The 20,830-nt window shown below is 44.8% G+C and overlaps 1 protein-coding gene across 2 annotated transcripts in view; it reads right to left on the reverse strand.

Annotated features, from left to right (window-relative positions):
- The window catches only part of FREM1 (FRAS1 related extracellular matrix 1), a 303,886-nt gene that overhangs the window by 162,902 nt on the left and 120,154 nt on the right, over positions 1-20,830 (reverse strand). For both annotated transcript variants that reach the window (XM_029605792.1, XM_029605799.1), the window contains exons 19-21: positions 17,238-17,463; positions 12,780-12,924; positions 7,879-8,020 (exon numbers count right to left, since the gene is read on the reverse strand). In XM_029605792.1, coding sequence (XP_029461652.1) covers positions 7,879-8,020; positions 12,780-12,924; positions 17,238-17,463 — 513 coding nt within the window. The remainder of the gene's footprint in view (positions 1-7,878; positions 8,021-12,779; positions 12,925-17,237; positions 17,464-20,830) is intronic.

The following is a 20,830-nucleotide window of genomic DNA, read 5'->3' on the forward strand; positions in this document are numbered from 1 at the left end:
CAAGTACTGTGTTGCAAAAAGCATAACCCTACTAATCATCTACTATGATTACAAAGTCTGCCCCCTTCTGGCTGTTTTGAGAAGTGCTTGCTCAGAGATGCTCTTGCAGCGACGTGATCATTGTGGACACAAGTATGACCCCTAGTTATGCAGGACAATTTTAGGGCTATAAATTCTATAGCAATGGATTTCACTGCAGTCCCACAGTGCAACATGTATCTCCATTTCTAAACTTCGAACAGTCACTCTGCACACCACATACACTGGTTAGGTGCTTATGTCCCAAGGCCTGCCATTTGGAGAGTTAAGGGATGTCCGATTTTCTCTCAGCTGTCTAAAATGAAAAGGCAGCTGACTCATCTGAAGTGGAATCACTCAGGTTTCAGAAAATCTACACTTTCTGGCAGCATCAGGAATATCATCCCCAGCTCCCACAGAGGATTCAGAAACCCAGCAACAAATGGATTACAGTGTGCTTTGGCAGAATAAGGCCTTTGAATAAGAGACACCCCCTCTCCCTGCCATTACACTTACATAACACCTTTTCTGTTTTGGAAAATGATGAAGCTCATGGAATGGAAAATGAGGTGATATCTGAAAGGGACGTAGTCATACTGTGTACCCAGAACCCCTTAAACATTATCAAAGGTCAAAAAAGGAAGCTACTTCTGCTGGAAGTTTCAGTCATTAGAGGAACCAATTTGGGAAATAATTTTGATGGAGACACAACAGTTAAATGCTTTTCAGGATCCCCAGCCAGTAGAAATACCAACCAGATAATCAATGCAATTATAGAAGAAAGTAGATATTGATGTTATCATCCATCTGGGGATCAATGACCTTGTTAGAAGTGGTATCATTGCAGTACAGAAAAATTTCCAAAATCTAGGGAAGAAGGTTAGACACATGGCAAAGACCATTGCCTTTTCAGAAATATTACCTGTTCATGGAATGGGCAAAGAAATGTTCCGCCATATAGATTACTTCAATTTCTGGCTCAAAACATGGTGTAAATCAAGTGGTTTTAGATACATTGGATAGTGGGACCATGTATGGTGCACTAAAAAGTTCTACGGTAAGGATGGTCTACATTTGTCCTTGGCAGGAAAAAGGATGCTAACTGAGACATTCAGAGCATACATTATCAGGCATTTGAACTAGAGCACAAGGGTGGCAGGAAGTGGCCTATGAAATTGTCATGTCACTCTCAAGCAATACAGGAATTGGGAGGAGAAATCAACAAAATCAATTAGCTCAAAATAGCAGAAATGGTGATTAGGAAAAGCAGCAAACTAAGAGAAAAAAGTTGGAAAATATGACCACAAATGCTCGTAGTCTGGGCAATAAAATCCCGAACCTGCAAGCTTTAGTGGTGGAAGCAGAATTTGACATAGCTGCTGTTACAGAGACCTGGGTTCACTGAGTCTCATGAAGGAAGGACAGCGAGGTCAAAAAAAGGGGGAGGAATCGCTTTTTATGTCAAAATCAATATCCAAGCAACTGAAGTGCATGGGATGTGGGGCAGGGAAGAAGAATTCTTGGCTGTCCTAAAAAAAGAGGATGGCACTTCCATTTACATTGGTGTGGACTACAGACCTTCAACTCAAACAAAAGAAATGACAGAGATCTGGTTAAAGGCATTCAAAGGGTGGGAAAGAAGGGAGATGTGTTGCTCATTGGAGATTTTAATCTGTGGGATGTAGATTGGAGCATCCCTTCTGCGGAATCTGCAAGAAGTAGAGAGATATTGGATGCCCTTCAAGGGGTTCTACTCAAATAAATGGTAATGTAACCCCTGAGGGAAGATGTGATACTCGATCTCGTGCTCATAAATGGGGATAATGTCTCTAATATACGGGCAGGTGCCCACCTGAGCATCAGTGATCTGAAGATGGTATGGTTTGATATCACAAATAAGATACAGAGAAATCACATGAAGACCTGAGTTTTGAATTTCTAAAATACGGAGTTTGTCAAAATGGAAATGTTCTTGGAGGATAAACTAGAAGATGGGAGATAATGGGTGCGGTGGAACAGCAGTAGGCCAAATTAAAAGGAGCTATTACAAAAGCAACAAATCTATATGTTAGAAAAGCAAACAAAAGTAAGAGGAAAAAGAAACTGATCTAATTCTCAAAGGAGGTGGCTGAGAAAATACAGGCAAAAAGAACCATGTTCACGACGTATAAAGGATCCTAAAAAGAGGAACACAAGGAAGAATACCTGGTGAAACTGAGGGAGATGAAGAAAGAAATCAGAAAAGCAAAAGGTCAAGCAGAAGAAAGAATTGCTAAAGAGGTAAAGTGAGGTGATAAAACATTTTTCAGATATATAAGAGAAGGAAGGGAGGCCTGAAGTAGTAGAGTGAAATTGAAAGATGACAAGGAGCAATGTGTGGAAAGAAATGGCAGAAATATTAAACAAATACTTCAGTTTGGTGTTTACTAAAGAAGACCCTGGAGAAGGATTGTTGCTGGTTGATAAGACTGTAGAAAGGAGTAGGGTGGACAAAACTCAGCTTACAGAAGAGAATGTAGGGAAAAAGCTAGGAAAACTGAGTGGACAAGGCCATGGGGCTGGTTGAGGTACACTCCAGGATACTAAGGAAGCTCAGAGATATGCTGGTGGGTCCACTAAACGACCTTGTTCAATGGATCCCTGAATTTGGGAGTGGTGCCATGTGACTGGAGAAGTGGTGATCCCGCTACACGTGAGTGGTAGCAGAAAGGAGGCTGGAAACTACAGGCCAGTCAGCCTCACCTTGTGGTGGGAAAATTAATGGAATTTCTGTTGAAGGAAAGAATCAGTAACTATCTACACTCCAATAGGTTGCTGGATCTGAGGCAGTATGGATTCACCAGGGGAAGATCTTGTCAAACAAATCTGATTGAGTTTTTTGATTGGGTAATAGAGAATTGGATCAAGGAAGAATACTCAATTTACTCTACTTGGATTTCAGCAAAGCTTTTGATACAGTCCTGTATAAGAGGCTCATGAATAAAATGAAAAGCTTGGAAGTCAGCGCCAAAGTGGATTTCAAACTGATTGGCTGACAGTAGACAGTGTGTAATGGTAAATGGAACTTACTCTGAAGAGAGAATGGTGTTGTGGAGTGCTGCAGAGATCGGTTTTGGGACTGGCTCTGTTCAATATCTTTGTGAATGACATTGTGGAAGGGATAGAAGGAAGAGTTTGTCTATTTGTGGATGATACTAAGATCTGCAACAGAGTGAACACATCTGAAGAAGTAGAGAGAATGAAAAGCTTGAAGAGTGGTCGAAGACTTGACAGCTAGGATTCAATGCAAGAAGTGCTAGAGTCATGCAACTGGGGTTCAGTAATCCAAAAGAGCTGTATGTTATGGGGGATGAAAGTTTAATGTGCACGGACTGGGAGAAGGACTTGGGGTGATAGTGTCTGGCGATCTGAAGACAGCAAAGCTGTGTGACAAGGCAATAGCTAAAACCAGAAGAATGCTGGGCTGCATAGAGAAAGGAATAACCAGCAGGAAAAAGAAGTGATAATGCCCTTGTACAGGTCCTTGGTGAGACCTCACCTGGAGTACTGTGTTTAGTTCAGGCAACCGTATCCCAAAAAGGATAGGGAAAGGACCGAGGCAGTCCAGAGAAGGGTAATCAGAATGGTGTGGGGTTTGTATCGGAAAACTTATGAGGAGAGGTTGAAGGATCTAAATATGTATACCCTGGAGGAGAGGAAGTGCAGGGGAGATATGATAGAGACTTTCGGATACCTAAAAAGTTTTAATGGTGCATGAACTTCCACCTTTTCCATTGGAAAGCAGACAGTAGAACTAGGGGTCACAAAATGCTCCTCCTCTGAGACCCAGTCCGGGTCGCCTAGTTGTTTCCCCATGAGAAGAAACTCCTTCTCAGTCTCCAATGAGGGCCCTGCAGCTGGCAGTTTCCTCTAAAAACTCCTCCCGCCAAACAGTAAACCAGCACGATATAGTCCTCAATTTATTTCCCTTTTCCCCTTAACCCTTAAAGGAGACACACTCTGTAGAGCCCATTAGAAATTCCCTTCATAAACTTCCATTGGCTTACATATACAGGACTCTTTCACCAATGCCATTCCCTATGCCATCCCTTGGTTGCTCACAGTAATTGCAAACCTTTGTAATTTTTACCAAATCATTTAGAAAGTCCCAGAAACAAGTAAAAGGCCTCCCCCACCCAGACTCTTTTCCAGGCTACACTCTAGTAACATAGAGCCCATTTGGGGTGGCCTGTCACATTATATTTACATGCACTGCTCTGGTGCCAGTCAGAAAACCTTGCAAAAAAGACACTTGTAACTCATATGGCATTAGGCCTATTGCCATGCATGTTAGGTGGAGTCTTGGCTCTCAGAAAGCCATGAGTAAACTGAATTACGATTATAATATAATAAATCTCCACTACCAAAACTACAGCACTAACAGCCAGCACTCAAGCAGCAACAACCCTACCTATGAAAAGGGAACACTGTAAATAGTACACGAAACCCTAAAATACCAATGCAGGTCCTATTAGAAAAAAAGAATAAATCAGGTTGCTATAGATCCCTATACAGAAATTATCTGCTAGCAGAATACCTCACCTCAGTCACACATGCAGAACACAGTCAGACCCACACCAAATATAGAATAAAGAGACTATAAACTATAAATAGAAGTTTGCAGATAAAAGCTAAACTGGGAACTGCAACATTCCAGACTCTAGGCAGTGCAACAATGGAAAAACAGAAACAACCTCATTCCTCATAAAACATGAACAATAAAATAAAGAATTATAAAACATCAATAGGAAAACCATTCTAATAAAATGAAATTTCAAAACTGCTGACCAAGAGAATATCATCCAATAATTAAAAACTAATAAAAATGAATACAAAGTTTCCAAACCAATAAAATATTTCAAAACAGCAGACACATCAAATACCACCTAATAATCAAAACTGATAAGAATAAAATAGATCTTCTGATCTCCATACCTGGGAATTTAAAAAAAAAAAAAACGTTCTTAGAATTTTAACATTCTACATCAAGAATAAACTTGAATAGATAATCCAGCATCTTATCAAACAATAAAAATAATGAAATAAAAACAAAACATATCCAAAGCCCTCTAACAGGCTCCAAGAATGAAAACCTAAGAGGAGGATCACTCCCTACAAAAAAACTATGAACCTAAGGCAGAATATAGCTGGCATGCCACCAGACTTTACAGGTATGACCCAGATTTCATATGATTAATCAAATGACACAATTGTGATGGCTCCAAAAAAAACCAAACACAGCTTCAGCAAAATTAAGCAATCATTTACAAGGAAATTTAACAACAAAAAAGGCCCCAGTGGAATGGGCCTCTTTCCACATTGCAAGAAACGTTTTCCTCAGATCACGTGAAACCTTACACGGGTCGTAAAATGCCCATATTTTTTCACCCAAAAATAAAACATTACCCTTACGAAAAAACAGGATATTATCTCTATCCTGGTGAAAAACAAAAATCACCACCAGAATGTTTTCTTCTCCCCTATACTTTAGAACATTTGATTTCCAGATGCCCTGGGGTTGTCGTGGATCAGCGGGAAGAGGGGGTTATTGTACACAGACTTTTTCCTCTCTCTCTTGTATACACTATAATACACACACACACACTCTCTCATGTACATGCGCCCTCACTCACTCCCTCCCAAATGCTCTCACACACACATGTTTTCTCACTCTCTCACTCTGTGACACACACACACACTCATACTCACTCAGTGTTAGTTGATAGTGTGTGTGAGCTAAATGTTAATACCTGTTCAGAGGCAATAATAAGTTGGAGGCAGATATTAAAAAATGTGCCACCTGCGAGTGAATGCTAAATACCATGTAGAAGACAGAATACCATGCAAGGCTATAAGAAACAATAGGTGGACTAGGCAGTTATGGAGACAGCACGGCGATTCGTTGCCTGAAGAAACAGTGGCTTCTCACGGGCCCGCGCGGGCATGAAGGAGATGAAATCGATATGGTAGGAGCAGACTGCAGAAGAATCTCTGAAAGAAACACTGCTGGTAGCTTTACTTTCCAGCACTGCTGTCAGAGCAATACTGGAAACTGCCGAGACTGCAGCGCACTTTGATCCCATCGCAGAACGAGGTAAATCAAGGTACCAAGGTGGGTGAGAGGGTTAGGATAGGGAATCGCCACGCTGCCCCCATAACTGCCTAGTCCACCTATTGTTTCCTATAGCCTTGCATGGGGAGAGGGAGAGAGAGAGGGGGCAATAAGCTAGTGCCTAACTGGGGAGGGGATAAAGAAGGGGGAGGTCAGCAGCAACCCATTGTTATTTCATTTTTATGACTGGATTTGGAGGGATGCAGGTCGGGAAGCGGTGCGGGGTGGGGAAGGGTACATTTTAGAACATGGAATGGGTGGGCTGGAGATCAGGCCGATAGACCCAGGTGCCTCATTTTTTATAAAGACTTGCCACTTATTCAGTCATATTCTGTAGAATATAGCCAGTTAAGCCTTAAGATATTCAAGGATAGCCAGTTAGGTTTGAAAGTTATCCGGTTAAAAGTGGTTGAATAACTTTATTCGGAATATCCCTCTTCCTTTATAATGGTTTGTGGTATATCACTCTTGGTTGCTTCATTTCTTCATCTTGGTGATTGCTTTAGATCCCTCTTGCACTGCAAAATTATTAGGCATTGTGGACCCTTGGCCCGAGGTAGTATTGGCGCTACCTGTGGGGATGGACCCCACGGGTCCCCACCGTCGGGAGGTGAGGCCGGACGGGAAGCAGAGGGCAGCAGGGGCTTCGCTACTACCAGCCCTCGTTCCCCGCAGGTTGAGCCCTTGGGTGCGGGGCTGGTTGGTCTTAGGTGGGCCTCTGCCTGGCTGGTCCCGGGGGAGCGGCCAGGAGAAACAGATGTCACGGGGCCTTGAGCCCAGGGTGGGTGAGAAGCAGGCCAAGCCCAGTTCGTGAGGAAGGAGGAAGGCAGCAGTAGGCGGTGGTCAGGTCCGGTCCAAGGTCTGAGGCAGGCAGCATTAGGCAGTGGTCAGGTCCGGTCTGAGGCAGGCAGCAGTAGGAGGTGGTCAGGTTCAGTCCGAGGTGGACCGCAGTGGATGGTGATCAGGTGCGGTCCAAGATCCGAAGCCAGAGAAGAATCCAGCGAGGGCAGGCACTGAGACCAGAGAGGCACAGAGACCAGAGAGCTGGAATCAGAGTGTTGGAGCAAAGATGCTGCCACAGGAATGCTGGGACAGGACCGCTGAGGTAGGACTGCTGGGGCAAGAGCGCTGAAACAGGAACACTGAGACAGGAACATGGGAAACGTTGCCAAGTCAGTTTGCTGGAGCCAGAAGTGGCCTTTAAGTAGGCCGGCAGGACCGATTTCATCAGTGGGGGTCGAGCACCCTTTCCCACTGCTGGCCCTTTAAATGAGGTGGAGTGGTGCGCATAAGCGCCAAGGGAGGGCCCAGTCATGAGAGGAGGTTGGCGGCATCTCGGCCGCCACGCAGGCGGGAGCTTCGGAGGGCCCAAACTGGGGCGATGTGCGTCAGCAGCTGCTCCCCAGGAAAACTGAGGGCTGCCTCAAGTGGGCGGCGAGGGGTGAGTGAAGCCGGTGAACATAACAAAAATATGGGATCTGCTAAATTAGAAGAGCCCAGCAAGGTTAAACAGAAGAATGTAAGTGCTTTAGACACACTATCATGATAAAGTTTTCTCTTTCTTATTAATTTAAATAAAAAAAATAATAACCTGATACCTGGTAGCCAACATTTACAGTGCATAATTCATGCATTCTCCTACCCAAACCAACTAATATGCAACAGTTGCCCCATTTGCAGCTCTTGGGTTGGGTTGCCAGATCACTAACTTTGCTTTGGAGCTGCCCGTTTTCTGTCACACTTTCAAACACATAATGAATTCTCTCCCTGGGGGTGTCTCCATCCTCCGCTGACAGAACTGCACTAGAAATAATGCACATTTCGCCCATGTTCACCTCTACTTCATCTTTCCTGCAAAAGAGAAGAAAAATGAGAGAATCCCGCAAGAATATGAGCTAGAAAGATGAGGTACAAAGGCAGCAATGAATGTTTTTAGACATAATCATAACTGACAAGGATGGTTGCCAGATCGTAAACACACATAACAATTTGTTTAGCAGTAAATTATAATAGCTGCAGGGAAAAACTTAGAACAAAAGTTGAGAGTAAAGCAATCTTCAGGTTTGATGCATTCATGTAGGGATTACTAGAAACATATCTTTTAGCTGAAGGACCCAACTAAGAACCTAACAGGTAGAGTTTAAAAGTGTTGCTCGCTCAAAAACGGCCCCATAGCCGCGTATGTGGGTCGCATGCGAGCAACACAAATGTTAAGAAGCCAGGAAGTACACTCGTACATACCTGTGATTGTGCAAGGATAAGGAGGCAGAAAAGGGGCAGGGCATGGGCGTTCCAGGGCCAAGACTTATGTGCATAGCCCCTGAATTTTGCAAGGTTGACCATGGCAACGTGTGCCATGTTACCTGTGTAACTTTACTACTGGTCCAGATTTTGATTTTAAGCCAGAACTCTTGATACTTTTGGTTTCTGTTTCCATTCGACTGTATATATGTACAGTATATTCCCGTTTCTTATTACTTGAGCACTAGTCAGTTCAATAAAGTTGTGTTGAGTTGCATTACTGGTATTTGTTTTCTTGTATTTGTGTAAGGAGATGCAAGAATACATGGATTACACATAAAGGGAATCCATGTTTGCCGCAATGAACTCATACTCAGTGTGGTAAAAGCGAAGATTTATATAAAAGCGTCTGCTTGTCTCATGTTAAAGAAAGAGCCAGGGCTATAGGAATTTGTGAAGTTTGATCGATTAATTCGATAAATAAATAATAAATGTTTTGCCTCACAAGTGCAGCATGGGAGAAGCAAGGGGGTGAGAATGGTTAATTAAGGCCACCAGTCCCAGCCAAGCCCCAGGGCTCCAGGTTCCTTGCTATTGCTGCAACATTTCAGGAAACTGGCTGCCTGCTCCACCTCTGACCCCAGTTGCTTTCCTCCTCCTCCTCTCAGTCGCTGGGTGCCTTTTCTCCTTCCCCAGCACAACCCAACCCTCTTTTATTTCCTGCTGTTTCCCCGCCACTTCTTCAGTCACTGGTCTACCTCATCCAAGCCGCCGGGTTAATTCTGTTTTCTCTCTCTAATCTCCTATTCAGTTTTGGCATCAACAGTGGCCATCACTGCTACTCTTTAACTTAGGGCCCGATTTACTAAGCTCTTTTTCCCCCATAGACACAGAATGAGAGGTAAACCTTAGTAAATCAGGCCCTTTGAACTGCCTGGCCACCATATGGTTCTGCTTCCTGAGAGCCACGTGGTGCCGACGGTGCAGATGATAGTGAGGAGGAAAAGGCTAGCAGCTGGTGGGGAGAAGAAAGGAAAAGAGGCAGTGGCCAGCCTCTTGGTGGAGTAGAGGAGGCTGGAGGAGGGGGTAGATAGGAGGTGACCAGCATCTTGGTGGCTGAGACTAGAAGAGGGAGAGATAGGAGGAGGCCAACAGCTTGGTGGCTTAGAAGAGGGGGCAACCAGCTTGGAAGAATGTAGGAAGAAGAGGAGGCTAGTCACTAGGGAGAGGAGAAGAAGCCAGCTGCTCAGTGAGGAGGAAAGGTAGTCAGTGGTTGAAGTATGGGGAGAGGTTGAGTCCAGAGGCTTGGAAGGGTAGAGCAAAAAGACAGTGGCTCAGTGAAGAGAAAATGGTTACCAAATGGGTGAGAGAGGGGATGAGGAAAAGGAGGCCAGCAGCTTGTGGGGAGAGGGGGAGGCAGCCAATGACTAGGGGGTGGGGAGAGAGGATGGGAAGGGATATAGGGGAGGCGGCAGCAGCAATGTAGACTGGATAGAGGGTAGGGAGAGAGGGGGGTTAAAGGGAGGTCACAGGGGTTTGTGGGGATTAGAGTCAGAAGAGGAAATGGAAAGGAAGAAAGAGTGGGGAAGACAGGTGGGATGACAGAAGTGGAAGACTGAAAGTGAATCAAAAAGATGCTGGAAGGAAATAATGAAATAAAGAGAAGACTTACATACAAAGCTTTGAAAACTAATGTTATTTAAGAAAATGCTTAAAACTAAGATTTGCACAAAAAGCTATTTTAGGTTCATATTAAACATTTTAATTTTTTCTTTATTTGTAAACATTTGATATTCTGCCATTTCTTAAGATAGGCCCAAGGCAGATTACAATCATGTTTCAGTCAAAATTACAATCAAAATATGTAATACCAATGAGGAACACTGAACATGAAGGACAGCAAAATACAGATATCGTTAAGATATGAGGCAGATTGTAAGTATTTATACATATAAAGGCCAACATTCAGTAGGCCGTTTAGTGGACAAGTGATTAGGTTAGAGTTAGCAGGATAACTTCTCCTGTATATTCAGTGGGATATACTTGCTTAAAGTTATCCGGCTACGTGTAGCCGGATAACTTTAAAACCTAACCAACTATGTCTGAATATATCTGGTTTGGTTCTAAAGTTATTCGGCCTCATGCGGCCAGATAACTTGCTACTTAAGTGGATATCTTTAAAGATATCCGGCTAAGTAGCGTTGTCAAAAATGAATTACAGAGGGCCTTCCTCTCCCCCCCCCCCCTCTCAAAATATCTTCTAAAGTCCCTCCTCATCCCCCAACTCCTTAAAATATTAACAAGACACTCCGTCCCGGTGAATCGTAAATTATAAAATCAGGCTGCCCCCTCCTTTCCCCTCCACCTACCAGCAAGGGTTTCCCATATCACGGCGCCCCCACCCCCTTCCTCCAACCCTCCCGATCCCACCTGATACCTTAAATTAGATTGCTGGGAGCAATAGACCCTTTGCCTCATTTCCGGTGCTTCCATGCTGCTGTATGAGATGTCTAAAGTTATCCGGCTAACCTAGCCAGATATACCAAACATTCAGCTAGGTTAGCCGGATAAGTCAACCCATCCCTGGATTGCTGGATAAGCAGCTTAATACGCCACATTTGCCATTTAGACGGATAACTTGTGAGTAAATGAGCTTTTGAAAATGGCTATGATAGTATGTTACATTTACATAGTCCTTTGAAAATTGCCCTATTTGTAAATAATAACCAGTCTATTTGGTGAGTTGGATGGTAAGAATACAAAGATTGGAACAAAAGTACAAATGCATATACGATAGGTTAAAGACAAAAGTAAAAAATATTCCGCTATATGAATAGGCTCTTATTATATGTGAAGAGTGACCATCATACAGCGCCCTTGCAACAGGTGGCTTATGTGTGTAAGCCTTTACGAGAGCTGGGGCTTTATAATGATTAAGATGGCAGTGGCCGTCCATTGCTCCTACCATGTGACAGAGGCCGGCCAATGGCACCGATAGCCCCTGTTACATGGTAAGGGCAAAGGGCCATCAGCAGCATTTTGATTACTGGCAGCCGATGGCCCGAGAGCGGGAGATCACTCCCGGGACCCCCACAGGACCACCAGGGACTTTTGATAAGTCTTGGGGGGGTCAGTCGGGCAAATCTTGGGAGGGTGGGGATTGAAATTAATTAAATTTGAAGGGTTGGGGTGAGTTTGGGGGACTTTTTTTTTTTTTTACAACCCCCCGTCTGCCCCCCCCCCCCTCCAGGTTTCGGGCTTCATTTCGGGGGGCAGACGAAATAAAATCGGCCCAAACCGCGGGAAAATGAAATTTCCCGCGGCGAGGCAATAACGAAGGCCAAACCGAAAGGGTCGGCCAAATCACATCTCTAAAAATAGGTAGAGAAAGTATGTGTTTTTTTGCATTGGAAATATTCATGTATACTGAAAAATATGTGTGTACTTCCGGAGCACAACTACCATGGTATATATAAACTGTGTAGCTCCCGCCTCACAGTTTATAAAATACTAGCATTAATCTCTGTGTATCCAATTTCGTGTATTGTGTTTAGGTTTCAAAATCAGGCTCCCTGTGATTAGGAGAAGCAAAACATTTATATTGTTAATTTTTCCATCCATTAAAGGAAGAGACTAGCAGTGTACAATTTGTACTCTGTGCAAAATCGAAGTGCTATTTTGTTGATATTCATAGACATCTGTTGGCTAAAACAATTTTTACATTCTGTTGGCTAGTATTAAGAAAATAAATGTTTGCATCTATAATCCTGCGTACACGAGAATTATCGGTAATTGGAATTCCAGTTCATTGTGAGGTCGTTTTGTTGTAAATGGGTAAAAATAATATTTCTTCTCCCAATTTGAATATCTGACATACATCATCAGTGCTGAATTCCCATAGAGTGTGAAAGTAGATGAGCACATATCTGTTGCTCAACAGTGACACTGGATAGCCCCTCACAATGCTCTCAGGCTACAAAATGCAACATGCAAACACATAAATATTACTTTTAAACTAAGAACATTCTGTAAGAAAATCAGGGGTCAATATTTAGCAAGCAGCAAAACTATCCAGAGATTTGCCCTAGATATTAAGCAGGACTTACATGTACAAGTCTCTTGCTGAATGTACTTAGATAATCTTACAACCGCTATTTTTCCAACCAAATATACAAGCAGAACATTAACCAGACAGCGTGCACACACCATGTGAAGTTAAGCCTCCTCCCTGGAATACTTTTTTTTGTCCACATAAATTTTGCACAAACTATATGTGTTCGGCAGCAGAAAATATTTAAAACTCAGCTTTTGTGCACGTAACTCCAAAGTCAGGTGCAGAAAAGTTTTTGAATATTGACCTATTGCTTACTTGACAAGCACTGGTTTCTCATCGTTCACTGGAATGACATTTACTGAAATGGTTCTGAGAACTTTATGCTTTCCATCTGATAACTGGATGGTGAAACCATCAGCCAGGCTTTCAGAGTCATCATGCAGATACATCAACTTCATTCCTGAAATAAATGTGTAAAATATCTCACTTAACACTTGTTCATCTTATTTGTATCTGCCACCATTGTTCCCAGGCCCAGCACAAGGCCTCATGACATCCTAGGCAAACAGAAATTTGTCACCCTCCCACCTACCCACATCAACCTACAGAATAGTCCAGAAAAGCTCCTGGTCATCTGGTAAACCTTGGCAGCAGGAGACTGCAGAATGAGAAGCAGTGACCACAGAATAATTCAAAGAAGAATGGGATAAACACTGTGGATCCCTAAAGGCTAGAGGATGGGAATGAAGAAAAGGGCGCATGGGAGTAACTTGCTGGTGTGATGGTTACTACCCTTAGGGGCAGATTTTTAAAAAATATGCGAGCGTGTACTTTTGTTCGCGCACCAGGCGCGAACAAAAGTACGCTGGATTTTATAAGATACGCGCGTAGCCGCGCGTATCTTATAAAATCTGGGGTCGGCGCGCGCAAAGGGGTGCACATTTGTGCAACCTGTGCGCGCCGAGCCCAGCGCGAGCTGCATGTTCCCTCCAAGGCCGCTCCGATTTCGGAGCGGCCTCGGAAGGAACTTTTCTTTGCCCTCCCCCCACCTTCCCCTCCCTTCCCCTATCTAACCCACCCCCCCAGCCCTATCTAAACCCCCCCCTTACCTTTGTCGGCAAAGTTACGCCTGCTTTTCAGCAGGCGTAACTTTGCGCGCGTCGCCGGCAGCCCCGCTCCGTCCTCCAGTCCCGGGGGCTTGTCTGGAGGCCTCGACCACGCCCCCAGGCCAGCGCCACGCCCCCGGGCCCGCCCCCGAAATGCTGGGGCACGCCCCCGAAACGCCACATCGTTTAGGGAACGCTCCCGGACACGCCCCCTCCCTCTCCTTTTCGAAAGCCCCGGGACTTATGCGCGTCCCGGGGCTTTACGCGCCGGCGACCTATGCAAAATAGGCACGCCGGCACGCGCGGGCCTTTTAAAATCCGCCCCTTAACCAATAGCCTTGATGCTTTTGATGCAACTGCAACATTGCTCTTTGCTTCAATGGCAGGGGGAAAAGAGAAATTGGATTCACACATTAAGCAACGAGGGCCCTGACTTTTATGGTCTGGGGAACTGACAAGCATGGTGGTAACCTGCATGTGGCAGCAGGTACTACCCTAACAAAAGGCATGGGATTACTACCCTTAACCAATAAGCCTCGATGCCTTTGTCACAACTGAAACATCATTCTCCGCTTTGACAGTGGGGAAGGGGGAGGGGGGAGAGAAACTGGATTCAGACAACACCCAACATGGGGCTTGAGCTTTATGGTCTGGGGTACTAATAGGCAGGCATAGGGGAAAAAGCACAGAACTCCTTCTATGGCCAAATCCAAGTCCATAGGCAGAGCATGTCAAGCAGCACTGTCTGAATTTTCTAGAAGGCTCATCACCTAGTAAAAATGCTGTTAGCAGTAAATTTTTATGGGTTATCATAAGACTTGGGGATAACTGCATGGAGTGGCAGTTGTTACTCTTAAGAGAATCATGTGGATATCCTGAAGGTATGGCAGATACTGCCACAAGAAGCTTGCTGGGCAGACTGGATGCACCATTTGGTCCTTTTCTGTAGTTATTACTATGCTACTATGTTAAGAAGAGAGAACAAGTTTGGTGGCCTTTGCCTCCTATCTTGCCTTGTTGGTCAGGTCAAACTGGCCCTACCTGTTACATCATCAACTTGCTTATCAAATGACATCAGCTCATCAGGATCAGTCTTTATTTTGTTTGACCATATTCCTCTGTTAGTAGTTAAAGCAGTAATGAAAATGCCCTCATGCAATGGAGAGATAGTAGTAAGATCAGAACTAGGTGTTAGAGCTTGCATCGGCCTCGAGCTTGGGACGCTCAAGGCTTGGCACTCCTGGGATGGGAGGATGGGATGGAGCTCAACCTAGGGCTCTCCAGGATGGAACAAGGAGAATGTGTGCCCTTGCGGTGAAGACAGTCCAAGTCTCGAATTCTCCGCCGACCTTCATGCCCATGAGACCACTAACGCAATGGTGGTCTCTGAATGGTCCTCCGACACTTCCAAGCCCTTTTGGACCTGCCACAGGGTGTAGCAGAGGCTGCAGGCCAGACAGAGGTCACGGTGGAAGAAAGTCGTAAGCATTGGAGCTTGGAGTGAAGACTGGAACTTGGAGTGAAGACTCTGATGTGGAGCTTGGGACGAGGACAGGAAACAAAAGGGATAAGCAAGACCCTCAGGCACCCTACACAGCATGTGGGGCTGGTTGCGGACCACACTGATCCCTTCGCACCCTACACAGCCAGATGGCTGGTCGCAGACCACGAGGAGATCGGGACAAGCTCAGGAAATCTAACAGCGCAGATTAGTGGAAACCCCTCGGATCCTCCAGAGTCGGAACTTGGGAATCAGATAAAACCTTGGAGTTTGGAAACTCAGGATAAAAGCAGGGAATCTCCGGAGGCACGGGTCCCACCAGACCTGGAGCATTAGGACTGGGAACATGACGGGACTTGGGACATCAAGGAACATCAGGACATCAAGGAACATGGAAACATCATGGAACATCAGGAACATCAAGGAGACCACGGGGATACAAAGATACAGGATACACAGAAGTCCGAGGATGAACTCAGGACTGGAAACAAGGAATCCTTGGGAGAAGTAGCCGAGGAGGACTATTTCCTTGCCAAAGCAAGGACTGACTGACGGAGAAGCCCTTTATAGGGCAGGAAGCAGGCAACTCCCTGGGAGGAGTTCAGATGGGCCACACTTGGCAGGCCCTTTAAAAGAAGAGAAGAGCCGCGGGCCCGTCTCTTAGGAAGGAAAGGGCAGGACCCTGGACAGCGGCCATGCTGCCGCTGTGCAGAGAGGAGACAGAGCAGCAGAGATGGGCCTCAGGGCAGACCCTGACATTGGCAGTGGCAACAGCCGTGCAGGAGAGGACCGGGGGCAGCACAGCCGAACAGGTCCCGGCTTCAACGGCCTCCAGGCCGCATTGGAGAGATCCGGCATGGTTCCTGCTGTACCAGCAAGATGGCGGCCGGGCCACAGAGGTCCGTGGCGTCGGCGGCTCCAGGCTGGCTGCGGGAGAGATGAAATGGCCTCTGGGCCGCGAGGAAGTCAGGCTGTGGCCTAGTCAGAATGGCGACTGAGGTAAGAGGCGGCTTGTGGCTCCAGCCACGGGCCACATCACAACACTAGGTTAGCAGTGATAAGAGTCATACAGCAGTCCTAATAATCACTGATGCACTGGGAGATGCCAGCTTACAGAGGATAACATGAAACATATCCTGAAAGACCTAGAAGTCCTCAAAAGCCTAGGACTAACCCAGAAACATCATGCATGAGATGCACCAGTTCTTGGATTTTTACCCAGGAGAGTGCATTTTCAGGTCCAGAAACTATTGCAACTAAATACTGAATTCTTTTTGCACAATTATTGCTGCAACTTCCTTCCCACATGGGGCTACAAAGCTATAAATTAAAAACTGTGTGTGCCACTCAACCCAAACAATACTCTGAAAATATTGCCCCATGGGGAGAGGGTACTTAAGGTAGCTGGTACTCATAGTGGTCATTTTAGAACTCAACTGGCATTCTCCATTTCCTATAAAATTTTCCTTTTAAACAGGGGTTGTTAGAACAGAAGCTTTTGTTCCATTGTGAACCAAAGTCTTTATATGAAGATTTCATGCTCTCACGAAGCCTCCATATGTGCACCCCTCCCCCCTTTCTTAGTCTGAAAACTAACAGGTCAAATCAGCAAACTGCTCATGAATAGAAGATAAGATGTGCCATGCTGATCAGACCAAAGGTCCATCAATCCCAGCATCCTGTCTCTGACAGTGGTCAATCTGGGTCACTTGGAAATACTCAGAGGATCCAAATGGGAAGGTGAGCGGAGATGCTGGGTTACTCTTCAAGAATCAGCATCTTGGACTGCTAACCTAAAATTCATTGGGCCTTCTGAACATCTAGCCCTATGTCCCTGAAAAAAATAGTACCTGCTTTCCCTGTTTGAAAACAACTTTATTTTGTCATTTTTAATTCTAAATTGATTGGTACACATGGCAAAGTGGTTACTTTCCATTCCTACAAATAAATGCATGATCATAGCAAGATAAGTAACTCAGACCTAGTCTGTCCTCTGCTTTACTAAACACACTTAAGGCATTATATGCTAATCCTCACATTTTTTCAGCAATGTTGTACCCAATGTCATTTACAACCACCTTACATAGGGCGATTTTTATTATGTAACCTTCAATACTTTCAGCTAGAATAAATTTAATCTCTGTTTAAGAGATTTTTTTTCCATACCATTTGCAAGAAGATCCATGGAAAAGTCATGTACAGGAAGACCATGACTTTGATGACTGTTGATTAACCGTTTGTAACGGGCAATATCATTGTCATACACTCCATTCAGAATTAATCCATGTTGTGGCTGCTGGGTAACAACAAATGTCAAGTAATTCTGAGGAATATCCAAATCAACCACATTGATAATAGTTGGATCAAGTTCTTTCATCTGGCCCTCTTGAACCTAAAAAAACAGCAAAAGAAAGAAAATCAACATCAGTTCTTACCTGGAAAATGGTATTTTAACCCTACCCCCCTATTTAATGGCAAACAGAAAAACAATTACATGGAGGTAATAAATCTTAGTCCACACTTATTTGTGTACCTAGATAATGAACTTCCAGAATTTCTTGTTTATTTTATTTTCTAAAACAAATAAGTCTTTTGTCTGCTTATCTATATATATAAACGCCAAAGCCCTCACTCACTCATCACTAATTCTCCGTCATTCCCTATCATATCCTTGGAAAAACTAACCACTTCTCACTTTCCTACATTCGATGGTTTGTTCCAGCCATCGAATGCAACACCCCGCCAGGGTCACGTTGGGGTCACCAAAAAAAATGTTGAGTACTCCTTTTTGGCTCCACTACTTGCTACATGTATACGATAGAGTGGCAAAAGCAAGGTCTTCCCCACGTCTACATCCTCCTATGGCTGTGAGATTGGATCAAACCAGACCTCATTGATCAGGTGATCACTGCAGAGATTCCTGACCCTGAAGTTGACCCGCTATTCCACCAAATCGTTAAGTCAACGATACTTCATGGACCATGTGGACTCCAAAACAGAAATTCCCCTTGCATGGTAAGAGGATCCTGCAGTAAGAAGTACCCCCGTCCACTCATCAAAGAAACCCAGACAGGAGATGATGGATACCCCCAGTACTGACGGCACGCTCTTTCCGATGATGGCCACACCGTCACCATCAAAGGAGTCGAACTAATCAACAGATGGGTGGTCCTTTACAACTGTGTACTCTCCCAAACCTTCCATGCTCATATTAACGTCGAGTTTAGCAATTCTGTAAAATCAATCAAGTACATCTGTAAATACATCAACAAGGGCAGTGACCAGGCCGTATTTGCCCTGGAGAAACATGACGAGGTATCACGGTATGAGACAGGGCGTTACATCAGCAGTTCTGAAGCAGCCTGGCACATATTCTGTTTCCCTATCCATGAACATTTTCCCCCAGTCGTTCATCTCGCTGTTCATCTGGAGAACGGCCAGAGGATTTACTTCACAGCTGACAACGTTGTAGAAAAAGTACACAATCCTCCCCAAACAATCCTCTTGGAGTTCTTTGATCTTTGCACACGGGATGATTTTGCCAAACAGCTCCTGTACTCTCAGGTTCCAGCCTACTATGTTTGGAAAAATAACCAATTTGTTAGGAGGAAACAGGCTATCTAGGAGTGAAAAAGGACCAAGTCCTCAGCAGAGTGTACACAGTCCACCCAAACAATTCAGAGTGCTATCATCTCAGACTCTTGCTCCATGAGGACAGAGGGCCCACATCCTTTCACTATCTTAAAACTGTCTCTGGTGTGCTACAACCCACATTCAAGTCTGCCTGTCGAGCACTCGGTCTGTTAGAAGATGATACGCATTTGAACAATACTCTCAAGGAAGCTGCACTCTCACATTCGCCACCTAGGATCCATCAGCTCTTCACTATTATGTTGGTGATCTGACAAATGGCAAACCCCTTACCACTATGGGAAAAACATAGTCTTTCAGAGGATATTCGTTGGCAGCTGCAGAGGGAATCTCTCCAAGATGATGTCCAAGAACGGTCATCCATAATCTAAAACAAATGCCTCACCTTCCTTCAGGATTGTGTACTGGCTATAAGAGGTCAACCACTTCACAAGTACGACTTGCCTGCGCCATCACACAAACACGCTGCAGCTAACCCCGACTATTTCAGAGAGCTGGCTTACAACATCTGCGATCTGGCCAAGACAATCGACGACAACAAGCCAAGGCTGAATACCGAGCAGAGGAACGTATGTCATGAAGTCATGACCAGCATTCACTGTCAAAGTGGCCGAATCTTTTTCCTAGATGCTCCAGAAGGTACTGGTAAAACATTCCTCATCAACCTGTTGCTTGCCAGGGTACAAAGAGACTCAAACATTGCCATTGTTGTGGCTTCTTCTGGCATCGCAGTGACGCTTCTGGAAGGTGGACAGATGGCACACTCTGCCTTCAAGCTTCCTCTCAATCTCAACAACACCGAAACACCTCTGTGCAACATCTCCAAGCAGAGCAACATGGTGCAGGTACTCCGACAGTGCAAACTCATAATGTGGGATGAGTGCACCATTGCCCACAGAGGCGGCATTGAGGCTCTCCATAGGATGGTCCCAGACATCCGAAACAACAACAGCCGTGGACTGTTTGCCGTGGACTTCAGACATACTCTGCCAGATGTTCCATGGGGGACCTTGCTGATGAAGTTAAAGCCTCTTTCAAGTCCTCTTACCTGTGGCCCTCAGTGAAAGTCCTGTCCTTGAGAGTGAACATGAGGGTGCACCTGACAGGCGACGTCAAGGCAGGAGAGTTTTCATGCCTTCTTTTGGCTATAGGAGATGGTACACTCCATGAACAAGATGACAAAGTGAAACTGCCAGCAAATTTATGTCACCTGGTCATAGATTTGAAAAGTCTTACACAAAAGGTATACCTGGATCTTCAAAACATCTACATGAAGGACACATCGTGGTTCAGAGAGAGGGCAATTTTAACTTCTACAAATGACACGATAAACTCTATCAATGACACACTCCTGCAGGCGTTCACCTCAGAAACAAAAACTTATAAGTCTGTGGACTCGGTCGTCGAAGTCGACAATGCAGTACATTACCCTATCTAGTTCCTGCACAGTCTCAACCCTCCAGGCATTCCTCAGCACAATCTCATTTTGAAGGTCGGCGCACCAATTATGTTACTAAGAAATCTACAGCCACCAAAACTCTGCAATGGCACCAGACTTCATGTCAAGTCTCTCCACAGAAATGTCATTGAAGCAATCATTTTCACAGGTTGTGGACGAGGGGAAACAGTTTTCATCCCTCGCATCCCCCTTATACCATCAGACGTACCCTTTCAATTTAAACGCCTGCGGTTCCCGGTCACAGTATGCTTCGCGATAACTATTAGCAAATCTCAAGGCCAGACTCTCAAGGTCATTGGTGTTGACTTGAGGCACCACTGCTTCTCGCATGGCCAGCTGTACGTGGCCTGCTCTAGAGTCAGCTCAGCTGATAGCTTCATCATACTGCAGCCAGAGGGTCACACAGCAAACATTGTATACAAAGAAATCATTACGTCGTGACAGACAACTCACAGTACATTCATTCCACATATTCAATTCACATTTTTTAATTACCACAAAGCTCACTCTATAATAATAACATGTTCATTTTAAATATATAAACTCCAAAGCCCTCACTCACTCAAAACAATTACTTTTCAGCTTGTGTGAAATAAACTCACATGTTTCTATCAACTTCTCCACTGTAGCGAAGCACGGGTATTCCGCT

Source organism: Rhinatrema bivittatum, chromosome 1, assembly GCF_901001135.1.
Source record: "Rhinatrema bivittatum chromosome 1, aRhiBiv1.1, whole genome shotgun sequence".
In the NCBI taxonomy this organism is placed as follows: domain Eukaryota; kingdom Metazoa; phylum Chordata; class Amphibia; order Gymnophiona; family Rhinatrematidae; genus Rhinatrema; species Rhinatrema bivittatum.